The 27,171-nt window shown below is 37.9% G+C and overlaps 1 protein-coding gene across 2 annotated transcripts in view; it reads left to right on the top strand.

Annotated features, from left to right (window-relative positions):
- KDM5B (lysine demethylase 5B) overlaps positions 1 to 27,171 on the top strand; it is an 80,687-nt gene that overhangs the window by 17,635 nt on the left and 35,881 nt on the right. For both annotated transcript variants that reach the window (XM_049634373.1, XM_049634372.1), the window contains exons 2-9: positions 10,426 to 10,503; positions 12,110 to 12,232; positions 13,825 to 13,995; positions 20,232 to 20,366; positions 22,178 to 22,274; positions 23,568 to 23,677; positions 25,519 to 25,677; positions 26,147 to 26,266. In XM_049634373.1, the coding sequence (XP_049490330.1) occupies positions 10,426 to 10,503; positions 12,110 to 12,232; positions 13,825 to 13,995; positions 20,232 to 20,366; positions 22,178 to 22,274; positions 23,568 to 23,677; positions 25,519 to 25,677; positions 26,147 to 26,266 (993 nt within the window). The remainder of the gene's footprint in view (positions 1 to 10,425; positions 10,504 to 12,109; positions 12,233 to 13,824; positions 13,996 to 20,231; positions 20,367 to 22,177; positions 22,275 to 23,567; positions 23,678 to 25,518; positions 25,678 to 26,146; positions 26,267 to 27,171) is intronic.

Here is a 27,171-nt window from a genome sequence, read left to right as displayed (position 1 = left end):
CAGGTTTTCTCTGAGATTCTTCTTCATATATATTTTCTGATATTTTAGTAATGAGTGTACTTTTGTATTAGAGAAAATTATTTTAAACCTATTCTATTGCTTAGCTTTTATGGCAGTAAGAGAATATGTAGTCAGGAAGTTTTATATAGTAGATATATATGAAATGGCTTGGTTAATACAAAATATTAATATTGTGGAACCATACATAGGCTTGCCCACCACAGTGTTAATTTTTATAGTATAGAAGTTGAATTCTCTTGCAACCCTAGCAGCTTCTCTCTTCCCAGATCCATTGTTAAGTGCCTCTATCCTTGAATTACATATCTAAAACAATCTTAGAAAAAGCTCTTTAAGCATGGCAAATGTGACAGTGTATTCTCCTTTAAGTAGCAAGGTTGCATATATCTCAATAAAACTGGAAAAAAAATACAGCAAAAAAAAATGGATGGGCCTTGAATATTATATATTAACTTATTAATGCCATATATTAACTTGTGAATGCCATTTTTTAATGTTTATTATTATTTTTTATTTTTTTTTTAATTTTAATTTTTTTTTTCAACGTTTATTTATTTTTGGGACAGAGAGAGACAGAGCATGAATGGGGGAGGGGCAGAGAGAGAGGGAGACACAGAATCGGAAACAGGCTCCAGGCTCTGAGCCATCAGCCCAGAGCCTGACGCGGGGCTCGAACTCACGGACCGCGAGATCGTGACCTGGCTGAAGTCGGACGCCCAACCGACTGCGCCACCCAGGCGCCCCTTAATGTTTATTTTTGAGAGAGACTGTGCACGTGCATGCACCCGTGTGTGAGCGGGGGAGGGGCAGAGAGAGAGAGAGAGAGAGAGAGAGAGAGAGAGAGAGAGACAGAATCTGAAGCAGGCTCCAGGCTCTGAGCTGTCTTCACAGAGCCTGATACAGGGCTCGAACCCACGAACTGTGAGATCATGACCTGAGCCGAAGTCAACTGAGCCACCCAGGCATTCCCCATGAAATATCATTTTATACAATTTGATAATGAAGATTAGAGAATTGAAACCATTGTTTTAAACATAACCAGTCATAAAACAAAACAAGGTTACGTTAGGCTTCCTGGGAACTGAAGCTCTGCAACATAAATGTTTCCTCATAACTAACATTTTTGCTTACTTTGTAAATGCCAGGAGCTCTCTAAAGGCTTTTATCCATATTATTTAAGCCTCAGTTTCCCATTTATACATGTATTTAAGCTACAGGGAGATGTACTAGTAGAAAGCCACAGTCAGGGTTTGAACTCAGGCAGTGTGACACCAGAGTGCGTTCTCTTTAACGTGTTTTACTGTGCAAGGATAAGGGAAATGACATCATTGTGCTTTAAAAATGAGCACTGGAGAAGTAACAGTGGGGAGGAGGGTTGAATCCTAGGGGAGCCCTTTAACCTGTGTTTAAATTGGTCTAATGCCAACTAGATGCTGACTAGAGTTAGACTGGAAGGATAGAGTCCTTAAAGGTACAGCTTAGAAGTCAGATGCTCCTTGAAAGTTGAGTTTACATTGACTTTTTGCTAGAAGAAATTATGTTTCATTGGTCAGAACTGAATGCAATATAATACTTGCTATTTTTGCTTTATAATACATAATCCTTTATATTTGTAATTTTAGTTTTCATCATAGTCCTGAAGGTAGCTATTGTTTATACGTTTCGAATGGAAAAGTTAAGATCCCTTAAGTGGTGATTAAAGAACCAAGATGCATACCAGGTCTTCTATTTAGTGCATTGCTCTTTCTGTCCTACAGTATATATATATAACCTCCTGACATTTTGAGGAGCCAAGTGTCTCATCCATTATCATGTCTTGGTTAAGTATGAGAAGGGACTGAAAAAAAGTAGGTTGGGATAGTGAGATAAGAACTTCAGGGTGCAAAAATTTTGAAAGCCATATACACTCACAGGATTTTTTTTGTGACCCCTAAGGTTACAGACCCCTTTGAGAACTTGGTGGAAGCTGTGGACTATCCCCCCAAAATCCACATACACTCAATTCAAGTACGGTATAAGAATCTCTGATTTAAGGAATAAAAGTGATTCTGTAGTCTGAAAAGAAAATCCTCAGTATTTTTTTTACTAGTGGCTCACTGAGGATGGGAGATCTTTATTTTTTATTTTTTAATAAAGTTTATTTATTTTTGAGAGAGAGAGGTGGGGTGGGGCAGAGAGAGGGAGAGAGAGAGAATTCCAAGCAGGCTCCGCACTGTCAGTACAGAGCCCAACGTGGGGCTCAAACTCAACGTGAGATCATGACCTGAGTTGAGATCAAGAGTGGAATGCTTAACTGACTGAGTCACCCCGACATCCTACGGATGGGAAATCTTAAGCAGACTTTGATCGAATGGATGGCTAATTAAAGCTGCTTGGTGCCAAGCCTACCCTGAGGGAAGTAAGAAGAAAGGGGGAAGTTAATATTATCTAACACATTTTTATTTCTGTTCCGAAGACATTGAAGTCCTTTGAATTAAAAAACTTTCCTGATAGGGGCACCTGGGTGTCTCAGTCGGTTGAGCTTCCACTTTGGCTCAGGTCACAGTCTCACGGTTCCTGGGTTCGAGCCCTGCGTGGGGCTCTGTGCTGACAGCTCAGAGCCTGGAGCCTGCTTCAGATTCTGTGTCTCCGTCTCTCTCTGCCCTTTGCCCTCTTGTGCTGTCTCTCTCTGTCTCAAAAATAAATAAACAAAAAACCAAAACCTTTCCTGATAGACACCCATCAGTGAGTGGTCATTGGACTCCACTGAGGGACTCACAAATAGTAACTCTGCTTGTTTTTAAATTTATAGATGAGGACTTACAATGATTATGGTGTGCCCAGTTCTGCCACTTTGTGCAGGTGTCTTAAGGACATCATACTGACATAAAACTGTTAATGCCATGAAAAAGTAGTCTTTTTATGTTGTATTTCATATGTGTGTTACTTAAATTTTTATTAAGGTTGATAAATCTTGTGCTGCTCAACTGAAAATTTTTCTGACTTGCCTTAAAACTAAGATAAATTCTTTGTTTGGATCCTTAAAATTTTGCACTATAGTTTTGTGTTAATGTGTTGATAACCTAGAAAGTGTAAGAATCTGGATTAAAATATGGAGTTTAGCTCTGCCTCAATGGACTAAATTCCTTTGTGCATTTATTCTATGATGACAGATTTTATTTTTTTTTTTAATTTTTTTTTTTAACATTTATTTATTTTTGAGACAGAGACAGAGCATGAACAGGGGAGGGTCAGAGAGAGGGAGACACAGAATCCGAAACAGGCTCCAGGCTCTGAGCTGTCAGCACAGAGCCCGACGCGGGGCTCGAACTCACAGCCCTCACGGACCGTGAGATCATGACCTGAGCTGAAGTTGGCTGCCTAACCGACTGAGCCACCCAGGCGCCCCTATGATGACAGATTTTAATAGAACATATGTAATTAGAAAATACATTGGTCCGTCCTTAATGTTATTCTTTGTAAACTAACCAGAATGAGCTTTTGACATTGATTTTTAAAAATTAGTCTTGTCAGGACACCTGGGTGGCTCAGTTGGTTGAGCGTCTGACTTCAGCTCAGGTCATGAGCTCGCAGTTCGTGGGTTTGAGCCCCGCATCGGGCTCTGTGCTGACAGCTCAGAGCCTGGAGCCTGCTTCGGATTCTGTGTCTCCCTCTCTCTCTGCCCTCCCCCGCTTATGCTCTGTCTCTCTGTCAAAAATAAACAAACATTAAAAAAAAAATTTAAAAATTAGTTTTGTCTGCAGGAGTTTTGTCTGCAGGAGAACCAACTTTTGGAGTAGATATAGAGAATACACTTTCTCATTTTGCTGATTATTAGATCTCAAAATGGTGATAGCTTCTCTATTAGAAAGATTAAAACAGTGTTCTAATATGTGGATGCCAACACTAGATCATTTACAGAGTGAATTTTCATGGCGTTTTTGAAAAATCCTTAGCATCCTATGAAAGTTATTCTCCCACTGGTCAATTTTATTGCACATTTCTCTCAGTTAAATGTACCATAAGTTGTTCAGTGTGGGGACTAAGGAAGAATGTTTACTTGATGTTACTCAGGCCTCTGAGGATTTCAAAGCTTCAACTTCCTCCTACTTAATTGCCTTCTGAAGGAATATATTTTTTAGCGCTCAGGAAAATAATTGGACTTTTAAATATGGTTGGACTTTTATTTTGAAAGGGGTAAAATAAAGTCATTTTAAAGTTTTAAAAGTGAATGAATCTCAGCAGGGAATTTATATGGGATGCCTTGCAATCTATGAATTCATAACACCTAGTTAATATGGAAATGCTGTTTTTATGTTAGAAAAAGGATTTATGAACCATTATTGTTAAGAGGCTAAAAGTTTTGGTTAGATTATATGATAGCCCCTTTAGATAAAGTGTCAAACCAAAATTTATCACAGTGTTTTGTAATGGTCTCTTTCCTTCTTTGATGGCTTTGTCCCCCCTGTAAAAGTTATAGTCCATTGAGGCCAGACTCAGTCAAGGACATCTTTTTTTTTTTAATGTTTATTTTGTTTGTTTGTTTGTTTGTTTAGAGAGAGAGGGAGCGAGCACGTAAGCAGGGGAGGGGCAGAGAGAGGGAGAGAGAGAATCCCAAACAGGCTCTGTGCTGTCAGTGGGGAGCCCAATTCAGGGCTCTGTCTTATGACTGCAAGATCACAGCCTTGAGCCGATATCAAGAGTTGGACACTTAACTGAGCCACCCAGGTGCCCCCGCCAAGGATATCTTACTTCTCATATTTCAGTGAGCATTGCAAATAATATGTAATTCTTTTATTGAAGTAAAGCTTTTCAGTTGACAATGAAAGTCTTGAAATTGAATGACATTTATCCCATTTTCCTTCATTCTTTGTAACCAGAAGAAGTGAATAAGTTTTCAGTGGTTTGTGTTTCATGAAAGAATGATCTGAAACAGTATTAGTTTTATATATATTATACCCACTGTGTGATCTTCTTTAGTGACAGATATGTACTGTTTTCCTCTTACTTTATTTTTAGGATTCATCTGAAAAAGTTTCAGTATACAATAAACATAAATTATATAATACATACGGTATATGTATATATACATATGTATATATACATATATGTATACAATGTATACATACAAGGACACAGCTCACTGTAATTTATGACTTTAATATATGGATGAGATGAAATTAATTTCTATATCATTGTGTTTTGGGATTAAAAGGCCTATTTGATTAGTCAGGGAATGTCATACATGACCCAAAAGTCTTAGTTTATAAAATTCTCAGGCTATTGGACAGTATGTTAATCATTTACTTGTATATTCTGACATATTGTCATTGATGTTTTTGGTTTTAACCTTCAACCCAGATCAATTCATTTCAGAAAGCATACAGCTTTTATGAAGCGTTAGAGAGCAAAGCTCTGAGCAATATAAAGTCTTCCTATTAGCCTGTGATAGACTCTCAAGCAATGTGATTTTCTTCTATTACATTGTGTTTTGTACAATTAAAGACATTGCTTTCCTTAGCCTTAGTTATCAAACTAAAAAAAATCACTCTCCTCTTTTTGACTCATGATGGAGCAGTATTTTTTTTTTAATTTTCTTTTTTTAACATTTATTCATTTTTGAGAGTGAGGGAGACAGAGCATGAGCGAGGGAGGGACAGAGAGAGAGGGAGACACAGAACCTGAAGCAGGCTCCAGGCTCCGAGCTGTCAGCACAGGGCCCACTGCGGGGCTCGAACTCATGGACTGTGAGATCATGACCTCAGCTGAAATGAGACGCATAACCGACTGAGCCACCCAGGTGCCCCAGGATGGAGTAGTATTTTTTAACTTTATTAACAAAGAATAGCATTTCTTTAACTGACAACTGACATTTAAACATTAGCCATAGTCTTTGTGGAAGAGGCAGTGGGACAGCATTAAATACTTGAAGGCCTTGTCTGGAATAAGTTTAAAACAGTGCTGCCAATTTTTCTTTTTTCTTTGGTTCTTTCTGGGATGGTAGTAAATAGCATTTTATCAGTTGTAGTCTGCTTTTTTTCCCCTTTTAAAAAAATTCTGGTAAAATACAGTCTTTTTAACATAATACTTTATCAGGCATTGCTGGTGGGTATTTTTATTGAAGTCTCCCTATCACTAAAACAAAACCTTGTTTTACTTTTTTTTTTTTTTTTTAAAGTAAGCTCTACATCCAACATGGGGCCTGAATTAATGACCTGAAGATCAAGAGTCGCAGGCCCCATGGACTGAGCCAGCCAGGCACCTCAAACCTTGTTTTATTTTTTAAAAAAATGTTTATATTTGAGAGAGAGAGAGTGAGAAAGAGTGGGTGTGCTTGAGTGAGTGGGGGAGGGGCAGAGAGCGAGGGAGAGAGAGAGAATCCCAAGCAGGCTCCACACTGTCAACCCAGAGCTGAAGTGGAGCTTGAACTCACGAACTGTGAGATCATGACCTGAGCTGAAATCAAGAGTCAGATGCTTAACTGATTAAACCATCCAGGCACCCCTGTTTTACTTTTAAACTAAAAGCAATCAACTAATTAGAATTAAAAAAAAAAAATTGAAAGCAAATAAATAAAAGCAACCAATAGTAATAAGTTCTAACAATATAGATTTGAAATAACAGTAACCTCTTGCCCCCCTTCTAATCTGATAATGTTTAAAGTTTACATATATGTAATACTATTGGCACAATTTTACATGTTTTAGTTTTTTTCACTCATCCAGTCTTGGCTATCTTTCTATATTTAGAACATCTAGATCTTTTTTTCCTTATTACAGCTGCAGAGTATTTTATTGCTACTTACAGGTGTGTCAAATTTATTTACTTTGTTCTTCATTGATAGGTTTCTGAAGGTCTTTTTTTTTTTAAATAAGTAATGTCTACACCCGATGTGGGGCTTGAATTTACAACCTGAGATCAAAAGCCACATACTCCACTGATTGAGCTAGCCAGATGCCCTAATATTTAAAAAAAATTTTTTTTAATGTTTATTTTTGAGAAAGAGACAGAATGCGAGTGGGGTAGGGGCAGAGAGAGATGGAGACATGGAATCTGAAGCAGGCTCCCGGCTCTGAGCTGTCAGCACAGAGTCCGACGTGGGGCTCAACCTCTCGAACCATGTAGATCATGACCTGAGCTGAAGTTGGAGCTTAACCAACAGAGCCACCCAGGCATACCCCACCAGATGCCCCAATATGAAGGTTTAAAAAAATTTTTTTAATTTATTTTTTAAACTTTACATACATGTTAGTTGGCATATAGTGCAACAATGATTTCAGGAGTACATTCTATAATTAATGCCCCTTACCCATTTAGCCCATCCCCCCTCCCACAACCTCTCCAGTGTTTGTTCTCCATACTTAAGAGTCTCTTATGTTTTTGTCCCTCTCCCTGTTTTTATATGATTTTTGCTTCCCTTTCCTTATGTTCATCTGTTTTGTCTCTTAAAGTCCTCATGAAGTCATGATATTTGTCTTTCTCTGACTAATTTTGCTTAGCGTAATACCCTCTAGTTCCATCCACATGGTTGCAAACAGCAAGATTTCACTCTTTCTGATTGCCGAGTAATACTCCATTATATATATATATATGTATATGTACATATACACACACACACACACACACAGACACACACACACACCACATCTTCTTTATCCGTTCATCCATCGATGGACACTTGGGCTCTTTCCACCTTTCCATACTTTGGCTATTGTTGATAGTGCTGCTATGAACATTGAGGTGCATGTGTCCCTTCGAAACAGCACACCTCTATTCCTTGGATAAATAGTAGTGCAATTGCTGGGTCGTAGGGTAGTCCTATTTTTGATTTTTTGAGGAACCTCCATACTGTTTTCCAGAGTGGCTGCACCAGTTTGCATTCCCACCAGGAGTGCAAAAGAGATCCCCTTTCTCTGCATCCTCACCACCATCTGTTGTTGCCTGAGTTGTTAACGTTGGCCATTCTGACAGGGGTGGGTGAGGTGGTATCTCATTGTGATTTTGATTCGTATTTCCCTGATGCTAAGTAACGTTGAGCATTTTTTCATGTGTCACTTGGCGATCTGGATGTCTTCTTTGGACATAATATTAAGGTTTTAAGTTAAAACAATTCTGTGGTGAATTTCCTTGTGCCTGTATCTTGGTGTTGTGAATGGCAACAAATATTTGGAGACTAAATTCTCACTTGAGGAACTGCTGGCTCAGTAGGCCTTTAAAAATACGATGCTTTCTTACTGATCTCCAAAAAACATACTAATCGTCAAGGTCCTCATTACCTCACATGTTGCTAATACTGGTGGTGTGTGTATTAAGTCTTTGCTAACCTGGTAGGTAAAAACGAGAGAATCTTGTGTATTTCTTGAATTTTGTGTGAAGTTGGACACCAGTCTTTTTACAGTTGGCCATTTTTTCTTGCTGTTAACACAATTTGCCCATTTTTCTGTGTTTTCTTATATGCTGGTATGAGTTTTTTGCAAATCTAGAATTTAATTAATTAATTTATTCATTTATTTAATGTTTTATTTATTTTGGGGAGAGAGCGTACATGAGTGGGGGAGGGGCAAATAGAGGTGGACAGAGGATCCATGATGACAGCAGGGAGCTGATGTGGGGCTTGAACTCACAAACTGTGAGATCAGGCCCTGAGCTGAAGTCGGACACTCAATCAGCTGAGCCACCTAGGTGCCCCCTGTAAATCTAGAACTTCAAATGCTGTGCAGTATTCAGTGTTGTTATAATACCGATCATATCTTCTTAACATAATACTGTAGTTAATTTCATGCATGTTTTTTGTTGACTGTGGGTGAATTATTTTCTTAGAACAAACGTCTGGATATGAAATTGAATAAAAGACTGTGAGCTTCCTTGTACTGACTTGTTCTCTAAACCTGAATTTATTTACTTGTTTGTTTGATTCATTTATTATTTTTAGGTTGGCTCCATGCTCAATGTGGGGCTTGAACTCAAGACCCTGAGATCTAGAGTTGCATGCTGTACTGACTAAGCCAGCCAGGTGCCCCTGAAGTAACTTATTTATTATTTAATAGGTGTTATTTAATGTATGAAATATATTTCAGATTGTATTCCAAATGGCTAAGGAAGCAAAAGAAAATCACCTATAAAAATCCTATTTTTGCTGTATATTTTTCCAGGTTTCATTTTTCTGTTGCATAGCCTCTCTTTTCCTTCTTCTTTTTTTTTAATGTTCTCATTTTTATTTTTGAGAGAGACAGGGAGAGAATGCGAGTGGGTTAGGGGCAGAGAGAGAGGGAGACACAGAATCTGAAGTAGGCTCCAGGCTCTGAGCTGTCAGCACAGAGCCTGACATGGGGCTCGAACTCACGAGCTGTGAGATCATGACCTGAACCGAAGTCGGACGCTCAACCGACTGAGCCACCCAGGCGTCCCTCTTTTCCTTCTTAACATACGTAAAGAACATCTTTCAATGTCAATAAACAGAACTATACCACAGCATAAGTTTTTTGTCTTTTTGCTTTTTTAATGTGTTAAAATATTAAAATAAACATAATACTGAATTTACCATTGTAATTATTTTACAGGTACAATTTAGTGTGATGTTAAGTACATTCACAGTGCTATACAACCATCATCAAAAATCCATCTCCAAAACCTTTTCATTATTGCACACTGAAACTCTGTACCCATTAACACAGCATAATTTTTATTCCTTTAACCATTCTCTTATTGTGGAAATTTAAGTTTCCAGTTTTGTCTAGTTATTGATACCATACATACTTTCCTTATTGTCTGATTATTTCTGCATGATAACAATTCTTCTAAGAATCTGTAGCAGTTGATGTTTTAAAGAATCATCCTTAACATGAGCTTTGGATGGCAGTCTCTGCCATCCCATGTCCAAGAACTTATTCTTAATTTTATAATAAAAGTAAAAGTAACTAGGTTACATATATAAAAATATAGTTTATAGATGATTTAATATTGATATAGCTATTTTGTAAAAGGATAACTTCTGTGGAATAGAGGAATCCAAATCTCTTTAAATTAAAGTCAGTGATGTTTCAGGGCTCCTGGCTGGCTCAATATGAGGAGCATGTGACTCTTGATCTTGGGAGTGTGAGTTTGAGGCTTATGTTGGGTGTAGAGATTACTTACAAAATAAATAATAAACTTAAAAGTCAGTGATTTTTCAACAGCTTGATGTTCAGTGACATTTATTTGGAAGGGTGTGAGGAGGGGTGCATGCAGGATGTATCATTTGTATGGGGAAGGGTAGTCATACATATTCTGCTGTTCTGGTGCAAAGAAGATTGAGAAAGTACTACCCATGTTCTGTTTTATTTTACTGGTAGGAGGTAACTTGTGTTTTACTTAACTGGGGTTTTAACATGATTTCTTGAATGTCAGAATTATAAATTCTTCTGATAAAAGCCTTTGCTTCTCCCCTAGGATTGGCAGCCACCATTTGCATGTGATGTTGACAAACTTCATTTTACCCCACGTATCCAGAGGCTGAATGAATTGGAGGTATTGTCTTAACTACTGTTCTGGTTGCCTGTATTTCAGAGGGGTTTTCTTGGAGGAATCAGTCACAAATCTAGTGGTTTTAGTGAAGCTAAAATTTGACCAATAATTGGACAATCATGGTAAAACAAATGACATTAAGGACATTTGCAGCCAACCAGATTTCATTCAAAAAAATTTTTATTTTAATGTTTATTTTTGACAGAGAGAGAGAGAGAGAGAGAGAGAGAGAGAGAGAGGCAAACACAGAATCTGAAGCAGGTTCCAGGCTCTGAGCTGTCAGCATAGAGCCTGACGTGGGGCTCAAACTCACAAACCGTGAGATCATGACCTGAGCCAAAGCCCGATGCTTAACTGACTGAGCCACCCAGGCGCCCCCTTTTTTTTTTAATTTTTTTTTATGCTAGATTTCATTAAAAACACTAATTTTTGTCAATCATTGTTGGCCTATTAATTCATTTAAATACTTCTAAATTTAGGTGACATCCACAATAATTTAGGTTTTGAAAGGAATGTACTTTGAGAACCATCTAATGGAAAAGAATCTCCAGCTGTAATTTTCTTCCAAATACACATCTTCACTTAGATTTAATAACACACTTTAATTTCCTGAGGGGGGGGGGTTGAGGAATACTGGGAATTTTCAAGAGAAGAGGTGATTTTTCTTCAGTCTCTAGGCTACTGAAACTCTAAAGTGCAGGGTGAATAAGGCTTGGGTATTGATAACCTGGAGGTAGTGTTTTTATTAATGTTTTGCTAACCTGATTTTCGTATTGAATCATGTTTTGTTTTTCTATAAAAAAAACCAAACATTTTTAACATAAATGGAACACAAATGGATTTTGTGGAATCCCAGAATTTCTGTATTTTGTGTCTGTATTTTCAAGTTGATCTTGAAGGATAGGAAATGAGTACTAACTTTGAAGTCTTAGACTGTGGAACATGTGAACATTCATTTCAGTTTTGTTCTTGAGCAAGGTAAAACTCCTAAAATTGACTGACTTCCATTTAATTTTCAAGAAGGGGAAAGAAAAATGACGAACAGAATTTTTTTGGACAAAAAAAGTTTTTAATGACTTTATAGACAATAATAATAATCTGTTAAAGGAATAACATTTAAGAAATTTTCCCTGGCTGTCCTTTATTGTATCAGGACTTGTTAAAATTGGTATGAAATCACTGTTGTAATTCTGTTTTTAGATTTGTGTTTGAGAAAATAAGAAAATTTGTACTTGGAAAGAACAGACCTTTAAAATACCCCAGTTGTAAAAAGACTAAGAGGGACATATAGAAGCTTGTGATATAATTTTAATCAATAATAAAATTGTGCTTATAGAATTCCTTAAATGAAGTACTTTTCAGATTGCCTACTTAAGGAAAGGCTTACTGAGTTTTTAACTCTGCCTGACACATGGTAGGGGCTGAATTAAATTTTTGTTGAGTTCATGTATAATTATTTAACCAGCTTTCTTTTGTGTATTTTTTGGCCGTTTCTCTGTTGAATTCAGAAGTGATATTTCACTTAAATATTCTAAGAGTGAAAATACCACACACATAGGAGTCTTAAAATAAGCTGGGTAAGATTAAAATTCACTTCTGTGTCATTTAGGCTCAAACTCGAGTAAAACTGAATTTCTTGGACCAGATTGCAAAGTACTGGGAGTTACAGGGAAGCACTCTGAAAATTCCACATGTGGAAAGGAAGATCTTGGACTTGTTTCAGCTCAATAAGGTAAGAGGCTAATGGCCATCTCCCTCATTTAGTATCTTTTATGCCAGCATAAATTTGATCTTCTTCACTTTAAAAAGAAACTTTTTGTTTGAAATATGTAAAATGAAATTCTCCATTCACTTTAGTGATTGATTGGGCTCTACGTGTCACATCTGAAAGCCTTGAAAGCCTTATCTTGTAGAATATTTTTTGTCACCATTTTTGTGTGTGTCATTTTATTTTTTAATTTATTTTTATTTAAAAAAAATTTTTTTTAACATTTATTTATTTTTGAGACAGAGAGAGAGTATGAACAGGGGAGGGTCAGAGAAAGAGGGAGACACAGAATCTGAAACAGGCTCCAGGCTCTGAGCTGTCAGCACAGAGCCTGACGCGGGGGCTTGAACCCATGGGCCGTGAGATCATGACCTGAGCCGAAGTCGGACGCTTAACCGACTGAGCCACCCAGGCGCCCCTGTGTGTGTCATTTTAAAACTTTATTAGTTCCGTAAGATCTCCTTTCTGTTTTATTGGAGTTAAAACAACTGACGCTCAGGAAGAAAATTGACCAAACTCTAAAGGTTGGGTCGTAATTCAGTGCTTTAACTTCAGGTTCATTCAGTGTAAAACCTATATTCTTTTAAAAAAAAATTTTTTTTTTAACATTTATTTATTTTTGAGACAGAGAGAGACAGAGCATGAACGGGGGAGGGGCAGAGAGAGAGGGAGACACAGAATCGGAAGCAGGCTCCAGGCTCTGGGCCATCAGCCCAGAGCCTGACGCGGGGCTTGAACTCACGGACCGTGAGATCGTGACCTGAGCCGAAGTCGGACGCTCAACCGACTGAGCCACCCAGGCGCCCCATATATTCTTGTCAAACAAATGGTGCCATCTTTTCCTCCTTAGTTTATGGAGAGTTTTAAGGGTCACAGAGTTAAACCAAGTACCAGGATTCGTTCTTTATTAGAGATTTAATTGTTGATGTAGTTCTTCCTCCTGGAAAATCTTGACTGCTTTGGCGAACTGAGAAGTAGTTTTTGGGGGTACAACATGTTTATGGGTATATTTTAATTTTCTAGCTTGAAATTAATAATACATATATATTTTTGTTTGGCTTGGAAAATGTATTTTTTTTTAATGTTAATTTATTTTGAGAGAGAGAGAGACACACACACAGCACGAACAAGGGAGGGGCAGAGAGAGGGAGAGAGCAAGACTCCCAGGCAGGCTCCCCACTGTCAGCATAGAATCTGATGTAGGGCTCTATCTCATGAATGGTGAGATCATGACCTGAGCCAAAATCAAGAGTCAGATGCTCAACCAAGCCACCCACGTGCCTCGGAAAATGTATTTTTAAAAATTACCGCAGCCATGGGAGGGGAGATGAGCTGAATGGATAAGGGGCATTAAGGAATCTACTCCTGAAATCATTGTTACACTATATGCTAACTAACTTGGATGTAAGTTAAGAAAAAAAAAGTTAAAAGAAAAAAAAAAAAAAAAATTACTGCAGCCAAGAACATGTTGTTCTCAGAGTCATACCTAGGTACAAGGGAATTAGAAGTGATTTCTATGTATGTGTTTCTAATTTCTTTGCTGTTTTATTTAACAGTTAGTTGCAGAAGAAGGTGGATTTGCAGTTGTTTGCAAGGATAGAAAATGGACCAAAATTGCCACCAAGATGGGATTTGCTCCTGGCAAAGCTGTGGGCTCCCATATCAGAGGGCACTATGAGCGAATCCTCAACCCCTACAACTTGTTCCTGTCAGGAGACAGTTTGAGAGTGAGTCCGATCTTAACCTATTTTATTTCACTGCTTATTGGTATGTTATCTTTTACAGTGAATGAATAGGCCTTAATTCTTTGTGGAAGACATTGTTGAGAAGACTTTGTTTTGTGAATTTTTCCTCCAATGTTTCTGCTGTTGTGTTTTGTGAGCAGCCATACTTAGAAGTTTGCTTTTGTAATGAACAAGGTTGTAGAGGAAATATCCTTTTGCTTCTGTCAGAAGCCAAAGTCTGTGTTTTATTTCACTAAGGCTGTGTCTTCCTTACGACAAGTACATTATTATCGTGTTATGGCTCATGCTTTTGCACTCAGGTACTGTGGTAGTGCATATTACTAGTTGTCATGTGAAAATACGACCTGTGAAAGAAGTTGCTTATCTGTTGTCTTGCCAGCTGAGAGCTCCAAGGAGATTTTCAGATAGAATGCTGATAGGGGTAAAAGGTAGGGGATTTAATAATACTGAGTTGCTAATGGATCCCTCTTCTAACAGTTCCTGTGTAGCCATGTTTGTTTTCTTATAAAGATGGTATTTGTCAAATTATTCAGATAAGAACTTTTGTTGTAATTAAAGTAAAACAGTATTATAAGAACTTACTTCAAGACGGTGGTAGAAAGAAGAGTCATTATCGGTTGATACCCTTTGAGTTATTCTAAGGCAAGAGCAGTAAGCTCTATAATTTTAAGAATTGTTACTGTGCTATAGAGAAGTAGAAAGATAATGACATACTTTCAGAGGGTAAACTACTAATCAGAATTGCGTCTTGATATTGTAGACATACCATCTGTAATGCTCAAATCCTTTAGATTTTTGTAACATTGCATTTTTGTTCCCTTTCTTCCTTCTTGATTCCAGGGGAGCTTTCTTTTTAGCCTGGAAGAACACGACCAGTCTGATATTCAGAAAGTTGTCACTGCTCTTAAATATACATGTGTGAATGTTTAATGAACTCAGGGATGAAATTTAGAACATTTTATGTGGAACCTTTATGCCTCTGTTTTATAGAGATTTGATTTACATATAGTTGGTACATATAGTTGGCTACAATAGATTTTTCTCTTTATTAACCTTTCTGTTTGAGTATGGAATTCACAGTGAGTAAGAGAAAAGAGAGCGTCTACTTGCTTTATGGGTTGCAACATTTTAAAAACATCTCCTCACACTTGGAGAGGCAGTATAGTTTCATAATTGAAAAACACATAAATTGGGGCGCCTGGGTGGCTCAGTCGGTTGAGCGGCCGACTTTGGCTCAGGCCATGATCTCATGGTCCGTGGGTTTGAGCCCCGCGTCAGGCTCTGCGCGTCAGGCTCTGTGCTGACAGCTCAGAGCCTGGAGCCTGTTTCAGATTCTGTGTCTTCCTCTTTCTGACCCTTCCCCGTTCATGCTCTGTCTCTCTCTGTCTCAAAAATAAATAAACGTTAGAAAAAAATTTAAAAAAAAAGAAAAACACATAAGCATTTACTCAATCGTAGTCTGAGAGGAATAGGTATTTAAGGATACCTTTTATAAACATTAATCTACAACACAGATAAATACTTATTGAGCGGCCTGCTGTGTACCAGGTATGTTCGAGGCACTGATAGGTATTCATTGCAGAAGGCTTAAAAACAAAGGAAAATGTGTTGACAATAAAACTGCCTGATCCTCTCACCTGTTTTCGTTTCAAGGATGTTTTTATGCATATATACCCAAACTGGGATTGTATTCTTCATATACAGTATTATATTCTACCTTTTCTCTGTTTAGCATATCGTGAGCATTTGCCATGTCATTGAATATTTTTGAAGATCTAGTAGCATTCCATTTGTGTGTGTGTGTGTGTGTTTCTTTCTTTGTTGTTGTTTAGAGAGAGAGCACGAGCCGGGGAGAGGGGCTGAGAGCGAGAGCGAGAGCGAGAGAGAGAGAGAGAGAGAGAGAAAACGAGAGAGAGAATATGCCAGGCAGGTTCCATGCTGAGCATGGAGCCTGACGCAAGGCTCGATCCCACAACCCTGGGATTATGACCTGAGCCAAAATCAAGAGTTGGACACTCAACTGGCTGAGCCACTTAGGCGTGTTGGTGTTCGTTTTTATATCCAGATCTTGATTTCCTCCTGTTGTTGAATGTTTAGGTTGGTTCCAGTATATGTATTTATTATACTATGATGGCCATTTTTTGTACCTAATTTTTGGCCCATTTCTGATTTTTGGAAATAATTCTTGGAGGAAAGAATAATTGGAATACGTATATGTATATATTTAATATTTTTAATGTTTATTTGTTTTTGAGAGAGAGAGAGAGACAAGAGTGCAGGGTGGGAGGCGGGGCAGAGAGAGAGCGAGACACAGAATCTGAAACAGGCTCCAGACTCTGAGCTGTCAGCACAGAGCCTGATGCAGGGCTCAAACTCACAGATTGTGAAATCATGACCTGAGCTGAAGTCGTATACTTAACCGACTGAGCCACCCAGGTGCCCTGGAATATGTATATTTTTAAAAAGAGTCAAAAGCAATGAGATACCACCACACACCTATTAGAATGGTGAAAGACAGAACACTGACAGCACAAATGCTGGTGAGGATAACAGAAGTTTTCATTCATTGCTGCTGGAAGTGCAAAATGGCACGGCTACTTTGGAAGACAAGACACTTTGGCCGTTTCTTAGAAAACCAAACATACTCTCTTATCGTATGATCCAGCAGTCATGTTCCCTGGTATTTACACAAAAGAGTTGCAAACTTATGTCCACACAAAACCTGCACATGGATGTTTTTAGCATCTTTATTATTCATAATTGCCAAGACTTGGATGCAGCCAACCTGTCCTTCAGGAGGTGAATGGATAAATGAACTGTGTTATATCCAGAGAATGGAGTTCTATTGAGCATTAAAAAGAAATGAGATCTCAAGCCATGATAAGACAAGGAGAGGAACATCACTAAGTGAAAGAAACCAACATGATAAGGCTACATACATATACTTACATATAATGTAAGATTCCAAACCGTATGGTATTCTGGAAAAGGCACGTATGGTATTCTGGAAAAGGCGAATCTATGGAAACACTAAAAACATCAGTGGTTGCCTGAGGTTTGGGGGTGAGAGGGAGGGAAAAATATTCACAGTACAAAGGATTGTCAGGGCAATGAAAATACTATACATGTCATTATAGGTTTGTCTAAACCCATAGAATGTACAGTACCACAAGTGAATCCTAATGTCACCTACGGACTACGGGTGATAATGATGTGTCTGTTCATGAGTTGTAACAAATATACTACTACTCTGGTAGAGGATGGTGATAGCAGGGGAGGCTGTGCATGTGTGACGGTGGGGCATATACAGTTAATCTCTACCTTCACATCTTGATTGTGCTATAAACCTAAAACTTCTCTAAAAAAATAAAGTCTTAATATTAAGGAAAAAAAAAGATGCCCAGTGAAGGAATTGTTTCAAAAGGGTGAACTGAAGCCTAGAGTAAGTTTTGGGAAATTTGAGAAATGTTGAGCAGTGATGTCCTGGTATAGTGGGACATAAGCCTCACTATTGTATTCCTGTATTTTCTAGCTGTCTCAACATATTGCTCTGTCTCTGTAGGATGGTGTCCTCATGCCGTGGTAACAGTTACCTCTAAATCCCAGTTTATCAAATAATAGTTAAAATTAGTCTGCATATATTTGCATTAGATACAAAGCAAACATATCAGGTGTGTGTTTGGAATTGTGGTTTGGAACAAAATAATAAAGCTTTTCACATATATTCTGAAAAGTTTCTGAGCTTGATTTTACCTTGGATCTCTAAAGTTCTTACGGAATGAAGCAGACCATAGTTTATGGAACCGTTTTAGACTTAGTGTGGGAGATAGGGACCACATATATAATCTCTGAATTTTTAAAAAACTGTTTTATTTATTTTGAGAGAAAGCACATGCACACAAAGGGGGAAGGGTGGGGGTGGGGGAGGGGAGAGAGAGACTCCCAAGCAGGCTCCATGTTCAGTGGGGAGCCTGACATTGGGGCTGGATCCCACGACCACAAGGTCCCAACCTGAGCCAATATCAAGAGTCAGATGCTTAACTCACCAAGCCACCCAGGTGCCCCTAGGAGTTTTAAATTTCTGACCATCCACTTAATAAAATTTTCTTGATTCAGTTCAGTTCATATCCGCACGATCATACATGCTCGCTGGTTCAGTCATAAAAGCATGTTACTTTTGATCTTGGGGACATGAGTTCAAGCCCCATGTTGGGTGTAGAGATTACTTAAATAAATATATTTTTTTAAAAGTTTATATAAAAATATAAATGAGGCTAATTTATTTGTTTTTAATGTTTATTTTGAGAGTGAGTGGGGGAGGGGGAGAGAGAGAAGGAAGACAAAGGATCTGTAGCAGGCTTTGCACTGATAGCAGAGAGCCCAGTGTGGGGCTTCAACTCACAAACCTGAACCGAAGTTGGATACTTAATGGACTGAGCCACCCAGGTGCCCCTAAAAGAGTTTAATTTAGATGATAGGCAGGTTTTGTTCCCATCTGCATGTTTTCATTAAATATACTCTTGGGGCACCTGGTTGGCTCAGTTGGTTAAGTGTCCAAGTTCAGCTCAGGTCATGATCTTAGAGCTTGTAAGTTCGAGCCCCGCGTCGGGCTCTGTGCTGACAGCTCAGAGCCTGGAGCCTGCTTTGGATTCTGTGTCTCCATCTCTCTCTGCCCTTCCTCCCCCTGCCCCTCCCCCCACTCTATCTCTCTCAGAAATAAATAAACATTAAAAAAAATTTTAAATATACTCTAAATGCTCAATTTGAGGACTTGTTACAGAATGGAGGGTGGTATTCTATACTAATTTAGTTAATATTTCCAGATGAAATCAATGTATGAATTTAATTAGAATGAACAGAATACTTAAAATACTTAGGTGGTTGTACCAGTGGTAGATTTATTACTTGTTTAAGAGTATCAAGTAATCTGTATCAGTATTATTTTCTAGTGCATCATATTTCGTAGATGTTAGACATAGGTTTTCTTACTCTGTTTTGGTTGCTATTGTTTCCACCCCTCTTCTCTGGATTCTTTCTGTACCAGTTGTGAGACTATATGGTAGTAATGGTACCCATAGAGCAGGAGTTCTAGAAGATTATTATTTCACTGTATCTTATCCCAACATAGATGATACATTATACCCTAAGTAGTTACAATTGGGAACCTGCTTTTATAAATGTTTCTTATGATAATTATGGGCCCTATTATGAAGAAGTGTTAGTTACTTGAAATTCATATTAGATTCAGTGGTAATATTTTGATGTTACTCTGTTTTGTTGTGCCTGCATTTAAATACCCTCTATCAGCAAGCTTAGAATCAAAGTAAAAAATAATCAAAGCAGGAGACTCTTGTCTGATCAGAACCAAAGTTATTGCCGTGGGCTACTTATTAACCTTTGCCTTGTGAGTTAGACCTTGTAGGAATATGTTGAAGTAAATGAAAGCACTAATCAGGGAGAACGGTTTAGTCAAATTACCCGTTTTCTCAATTCAGATGATATCTTTTGATCACAGAACATTGCTAGTTATGTTTGAAACTGCAGAATTTTAAAATTTAGAAAACCTATTGGATTCCATATTTTATTACTCTAAACACTGTAAAAAATCAAATATTCTCAATAAGGAAGGTCATTTTTGGAGCTTAAAAGGGGCCTTTTTTTTTAATTAAAAAAAATTTGTTTTTGATGTTTATTTTTGAGAGAGAGCATGAGCAGGGGAAGGGCAGAGAGAGAAAGAGAGGGAGACACAGAATCTGAAGCAGGCTCCAGGCTATGGGCTGTCAGCACAGAGCCTGATGTGGGGCTCAAACCCACGAACCATGAGATCGTGACCTGAGCCCAAGTCGGACACTTAACTAACTGAGTGAGCCACCCAGGCGCCCCTATAAGGGGCCTTTCTAACAGTTTGAGCCTTTAATTAATTGCAAGTGGCTCATTGGGAGGGCCTTGAGCCTACTGTGGCCTGGTGTAACCTGATGGCATGAACAGTTAAGTGAATTGAAGGAACACCATTCACCTGCTAAAAAATTGTTTAAGCTTTTATATGTGTGTGTATATGATTGGTAACTGCAGACTTGTGTTTATTTGGATTTTAAAAGTTGGAGACCTTTTATGTTTCTGTGTAAATAATCGTAAAATGTACCTTGCAAAATACATTGAAATTCTTAAGATTAAAAACGGAGAGGAAATTCATTAATACAATTGTGTTTTATTTCTAGTGTCTGCAGAAGCCAAACCTGAGCACAGACACAAAGGACAAGGAGTACAAACCCCATGATATTCCCCAGAGGCAGTCTGTGCAGCCCTCAGAAACATGCCCCCCAGCCCGACGAGCAAAACGCATGAGAGCGGAGGTGAGAGCCTCATTCAGTTGATCAGAATTCTTGAGCCCTGGCACTAATGCCTGACTTATGCTGGATTCCTGTCACGTGTGTACTGTTCGTAGTTATGAACCTTGTTCACTTCATGGAAGGATGCTGTGTGTCTTCTAGCTTTTACACTTGGGGAAACTGTCAAAAGGGTAAAGAGAACTCTTTCTAGGTTTATGCTGCCTGGACAGACAGCTGCTTAATTAACTGAGGAAGGACAGGCATTCATTGTGATGGTATTTGGTTTGCCTGTTTTGAAATTAGACGGTGTCTATTGGGGATTGAGGTTAGGAGATAGAAAGCTGGGAACTATCGTTTTGTTTTGTTTTGATCAGAGAGGATAGAGGATATTGAAAGCTGCTGTCCTGAGTTCCTGAAAAGGAATAGCAGATATTTATGCTAAGACAGAAACTAATTAGGCAGCATGGGAGTGGGGGCATTGAATATATAAGATGAAATGAAAGTAGAACATAAGGAAGATCAGGAGGAGAGAACTGACGAGAAAGATAGTTTGCATCAAGGTTTTTCTGCTCTGAGAGGTTTCCCCTGGGAAAGAGAAGATTATTTTCCCAGTTACTTTGTTTCCATACACACATGTGAAGGGGTGTTCTTGCCTGGCTTGATGGACATGTAAGTGTTGGCAATCAGTGATTAATGTATTAGCAACATCTTAGAGCTGACTAAGCCTCATTGCATTGATTGGTGTCTAAAACAGCCTCTGGTTATTAATAATTATTGGTCAAGATTAAAAAAGAGCAGTTTTGTTTTCTGAGGAAAGGGATATAAATAAGGCAATTATTTTTAGCTTAGGTAAGTTAGAGATAAGGAAAAAATTTGGGGCTCTATTTTTCTGAATTAAGACTGCCTCAGAATAGGAAAATAATGGTTATTTGAAGTCTATAAGCATGCTCTTAAAGTTCATTAGTCTAAAAATTCTTGTTTGAGCACACCTTGGCCTTTAAATGTGTAAGACATGCCCTACTGCTCTGGATACCTAGGTCTGCCTAGATGAGAGACACATAGGGTGATGATATCACCCTGGGAAAAATTTTGTCTGCAGTGGACATCCTGAATACCTAGAAATGAACACAGGCAAAAATGATCAAGTGTAGTTCCACAAACCCTTGCTAAAGTTGTTTTGCTTCATTATTAAGTATTACCACTTTAAGAAACATTGGAAATTGAGACTGGCTTATTTACCCTCAATGATGGGGGTGGGGAATCCTTAGCAATTTAGTGATGTTAGAAGAGTAGTAGTTTGTAATAACAGTTTAATAGAAGAATTAATAACAAATTATTATGGAAGCTGAGTTTTCTGTAAATAATGGGCAGACTTTGGAAGAAGCTAGCAGACCCTTCTAGGCTAATGAAATTAGGATATTTATATAACTGTGAGTGGTTGGGTTTAGTGATGACTGAATAAAGCATGAGGTGGGTTGGTGAGAACTGGGAAGCTTCTAGGAGGAAAATTAGAGCTGTTCCCAATTCTGGTAGTGACATTTTCCCTCATTTATTCCCTGATCTTTGACTTTTCCCTATTTTTTTTTTTTTTTTTTTTTGGCCTACCTGAGTGGAGATACTCTTGTAATCCCAAAGATTTTGGTCCATTCCTTAGATAATAGTAATTTTAAGGGTGGATCTCTCCTTTGTGGTGAGAGAGAAGCATGTTTTGAAGGTCTACTAATATAAACAATTTATAAGATTATAGTCACCTTGAGATTTCAGTTGGATTTTAGAAAATTCCTTTTTTTTTTTTTTAAGGGAAATACTTATATATGTGACACTTTTTTTTAAAGGCCATGAATATTAAAATAGAACCAGAAGAGACAGCAGAAGCCAGAACTCATAACCTGAGACGACGAATGGGTTGTCCAACTCCAAAATGTGAAACTGGTAAGAAAGTTTATCCATGAGTAGGAAAAAAGTAAAAAGTAAATAAGTACAAATATCATTCATTTGTTAATTAAGGAAACACTGTAGCAACTATTAAATACTAATCAGTGGGTTGGGCCTTGAAATAAAATCTTAAAGTAGGTTAATGTCCCTGTTCTTGTAGTTAGTGACCAGAAGTAAACATATATGTATACATATATACATATATATATGTGTGTGTGTGTATGTGTGTGTGTGTGTATATATATATATATATATATATATATATATATGTATATGCATATTAGAAATACGATTCAGTTTCTCTACTGTCACTAATTGCTACTTTGAAATTTGGTTACATTGCATTCATTGAAAAGAAGTGATTAATGAGAAGCATAATTGCCTTTGACTGGATATCTGATAAGTTTATTTCAGGCATGGCAAGCTGATGTGCTTTCTAAATCTGAATTTTAGTTGATAATTGCTTGGGTGGCCATTGCTAGATGTTAGTCGATGAGAAGTAAGTTTAGGACTAAAAAGCTGTAAGAGAGGGCTCAAACCCTGTATAGGCAGGCACATACAAATGAAGACGTTATTAAAATTGGTTGTTCTTAGTGATTGGTAAGTTATTGGAAAGGCAGCACAATGTAGTGGAAAGTAGATGGATTTTTAAAAATATAGGTCTGAATCTGAATCCTGGCTTAACCACTAACTAGTTGTATGACCTTCAGTATTTTTTGACTTCTTTTAATATCTGTTTTCTTGTCCTTGAAATGGATTTGCTGCAAAGGGTTAAATAATTCATGGAAAGCATTTAGCACAGCACCTACCAGAGGATAGTTCACTAATTGATAGCTAGTGTTTTAGCCAAGATTCTCAGTCTTTGGAACCAGGAAGTTGGGGTAGTATGTATCATAATTTATGAAGGGATAATCTATATTGTGGAAGAGAGGCCAATGGTGAATTGGAGTTAGTCTCTTATAGTTAAGATCACAAGGAACCTGCTTTCATCAATATATGTTATGTCTCAGTAACATGTCGTTAAGAAGACCACATCTTCAGCTCCTGTCTTAAAAGCTCCCAAACTGAGCAACATCTGCAGAAGTACCCACATTTAAATGTTGTGAGAGTTTGCATTTTATCATGAAGTAATGAGTACTTAGCCCTTGAACATGGCAACACTGGGTGCTGTTGCTACAGTGAAAAGGAGGAGCAAAATTGTGTTTGTGTCCTGTGAGTGCTTGGGATAGGGAGAGAGCAAGGTGAGTAAAGCGTAGTACCAGAAGAGCTAACTCAGACTACCTCTTACAGAGAGAGAAATGAAAAGCATCGTCAAGCAAGAACCCATTGAGAAGAAAGAGTACATTGTAGAAAGCGAGAAGGAAAAACCCAAGAGCCGATCTAAAAAAACCACCAATGCTGTGAGTTGATACGTTTAAACGCTTTTACCCCCCAGTTATCCTTTTGTGCCTTACTTAGGACTGCTAGTTTAGAGTGTGACAATTAAAAGACCTTTTCATGTCAGTTTGTAGTATCTTTCTAATTGAGAAAATACACAAATGCCTTATGAAGATAATAACACCTGGCGGCCTTGGCGCCCATTTTTCTGGAGTACATTCAATTTAGAGACAAATAATGGTGAGCTAGATTATATGTGGAATGTTCATAAATTACTAGATCACCTCCAAATGAGCTGAAAGCTAGATCAAAAATCGTGTTGATGTTTTCCAACTTTACAACAAGGAAGGAAAAGGAAGGAAGGAAAAGAAAAGGAGTGGGGGGGATAGGAATTGAGCACCAACAAGAGTTGGAGGACTAAGTAGTCATTTTCTCAAACAGAAACTTAAAAGTGAGGCTTTAGGACATTACAGAGATCTGGTTGCTTTTCTTCTCTGCCCCCTTCCGAGAGCCAAGTGAGTAGCTTGAACAAGTGCTTTTTATCTTGGAATTTGAAATTATTCCAATTAAGTGTCCTATTGATGAGTACCATCTCTTCCCCCCCTCCCCTCCCACCACTGGATAAAACAAACAAACAAACAAAAAAACCCCACAGAAAATGATCAGAACCCAGGTTTTTATTTGATACAAAAAAAGACTGAAAAAGTGAGACTCCCTTATTAGTTGAATTAGCTTTCCATATTTATTGGAAATGTATTAGTTTGCAAGGGCTGCCGTAACAAAGTACCACAGACTGAGTGGCTTAAACAACAGAATTTATTTTCTCACATTTCTGGAGGCTGGAAGTCTAAGACCAAGGCGTCTGTAGGGTGGATTTTTTCTGAGACCTCTCTACTTGGCTTGTAGATGGTCATCTTCTCCCTGTATCTTCACATGGTTTTCCTCTGTACACATCTGTGTCCATATCTCCTTTTCATCAGTACTAATCATTGGATTAGGGCCCACTCATTATGATCTCATTTTACCTTCATTAACCTCTTTAAAGACCCTGGTTCCAAATCCAGCCACGTTCTGAGGTACTGGGAGTTGGGACTTCAAGACATGAATTTGGCGGGGGGTGGGGGGGGGGACACAATAGAGCCTGTAACAGGTAATAACTGTGTATTTTTATCACTGTATTTGGGGAACTTCTTAACCATGAATCCTTAAATAGAATATAAAGTAATTTATTGTGGTTAATTAACTTAAACACTTTTCTTTCCTTTTGAACATGGCAAAATTGAATTTTTTATAAATTCTATTTTTGGTTAAGCTGACAATTTATTACCTGCTACTCTTCTAGATTATCATTCTCTAAACTACTAAAAGCTAGATATCTTAATAATGAACTTTAACTAAAATACACAACTGAAAAGTTTAGAGATTATACTTTAGAGTTGGGAATGCATTAAGCATTGTGAAATATCTCTTATAAAAGGTGAAGCATTTTCATTTAAAATACTTCTTATGGGGCGCCTGGGTGGCTCAGTCGGTTAAGCATCCAACTCTTGATTTTGGTTCAGGTCATGGTCTCACGGTTTGTGGGATCAAGCTCTGCGTTGGGCTCTGTGTTGACAGCATGGAGCCTGCTTGGGATTCTCTCTCTTTCTCTCTCTCTGCCCCTCCCCACTTGTGTATGCATGCACACACAACGCACACAGTCTCTCAAAATAAATAAATATAATACCTCTTATAGAGGGTGAAGCATTTGCATTTGAAGGAGGATGGAGAGACTAGATTATGCCTGACCGATTATTCTTAGAATTTCACAAAATCAAATTGTAGCTCATGTCCCATTGTTTTGTACCTATTTTTATTGCTACAGGTGGATTTGTATGTCTGCCTCTTATGTGGCAGTGGCAATGATGAAGACCGGCTTCTTTTGTGTGATGGGTGTGATGACAGTTATCACACCTTTTGCTTGATCCCACCTCTCCATGATGTTCCCAAGGGAGACTGGAGGTGTCCTAAGTGTTTGGCCCAGGTAAGAATTAATGGCAGAGATGGCATTAGAGAATTTCCTTCAGAAAAGTTTTTCTTTGCTTTTGGGTTTTAGATTTAGCAGTTGATAATAATGATGCTCAAAAAAAAAAAAAAAAAAAAAAAAAGGGCTGGACCTGAATAGGAAGGAGGTCTTGACAGTGAGTTCTATAGCCATGCAAGGAGCTAAGAGGCAGAAAAAAAATTTTTAACTACACCTAAAATGTTTTTTTCCTTTAAGAAAGCATTGCATGCTCTTTGCAAAACGTCTTAAAGACTGAATGACGTAAAAAAAAAATAGAAGTATGATTTTACAATCAGTAGGTAACGGTTATTTTGAAGTGTATCCATTCAGCTTTTTTTTCTATTTTAAACAAACACTACGTAACTAATCTGTTTTTTAAATATATATAAATGAAATATAACTAATGTATAAATAAAAATATTTTTTCCCTTCTTTTTCATTTTGGCAGGAGTGTAGTAAGCCACAAGAGGCATTTGGCTTTGAACAAGCAGCCAGGGACTATACCCTCCGTACTTTTGGGGAAATGGCAGATGCATTCAAATCTGATTATTTCAACATGCCAGTCCATGTATGTACATACATACTGCTTTGATACAGAATTTTAATAACTTTTGTAGAAAGATGTATCTGAAGACAAATTTGACTTGGTGCTTATTTTGATAGTCATTATGCACAGTGAACTTTTAATTTGTTTAGTAATATTAAAATTCTGTAATACTTTAAAATACATCCTGATTTTTCACTTGGTTTCTCTAAAGAGGGGCTTTTCCACACAAATTATACAGCATCAGTAACAGAATATTAGTAAAGGAGACCAACAGCAGTGCTTTTAGTTGAACAAATGTACTGTAAAGAAAACTTTACACGGGCGCCTGGGTGGCTCAGTCGGTTAAGCATCATACTCTTGGTTTTGGCTCAGGTCATGATCTCCCAGTTTGAGCCCTGCATAGGGCTCTGTGCTGTCAGCGCAGAGCCTGCTTGGGATTTTCTCTCTCTCTCCCTCTCTCTCTCTCTCTGTCCCATGCAGTCTCTCTCTCTTCTAAAATAAATACATAAACTTAAAAAAAAAAAAAAAGAGTTGTCAATATTTAGTAGGACATATTAAAAAAAAGAAGAGGAGGGGCGCCTGGGTGGCTCAGTCGGTTAAGCGGCCGACTTCGGCTCAGGTCATGATCTCGCGGTCCGTGAGTTCGAGCCCCGCATTGGGCTCTGTGCTGACAGCTCAGAGCCTGGAGCCTGTTTCGGATTCTGTGTCTCCCTCTCTCTGACCCTCCCCTGTTCATGCTCTGTCTCTCCCTGTTTCAAAAATAAATAAAACGTTAAAAAAAAAAAAATTAAAAAAAAATAAATAAAAAAATTAAAAAAAGAAGAGGAAAGCTTTACAATGTACTGAATGACTCCTGTGTGCAGGTCAGCATGCTTGTGTATGTTGTTGTGTTATCATAAGTATTATAAACTTCAGGGTGAGTTCAT

The sequence above is a fragment of the Panthera uncia genome, chromosome F1 (genome assembly GCF_023721935.1).
Source record: "Panthera uncia isolate 11264 chromosome F1, Puncia_PCG_1.0, whole genome shotgun sequence".
In the NCBI taxonomy this organism is placed as follows: Eukaryota; Metazoa; Chordata; class Mammalia; order Carnivora; family Felidae; genus Panthera; species Panthera uncia.
This window is presented reverse-complemented; position numbering and strand designations above follow the sequence as displayed.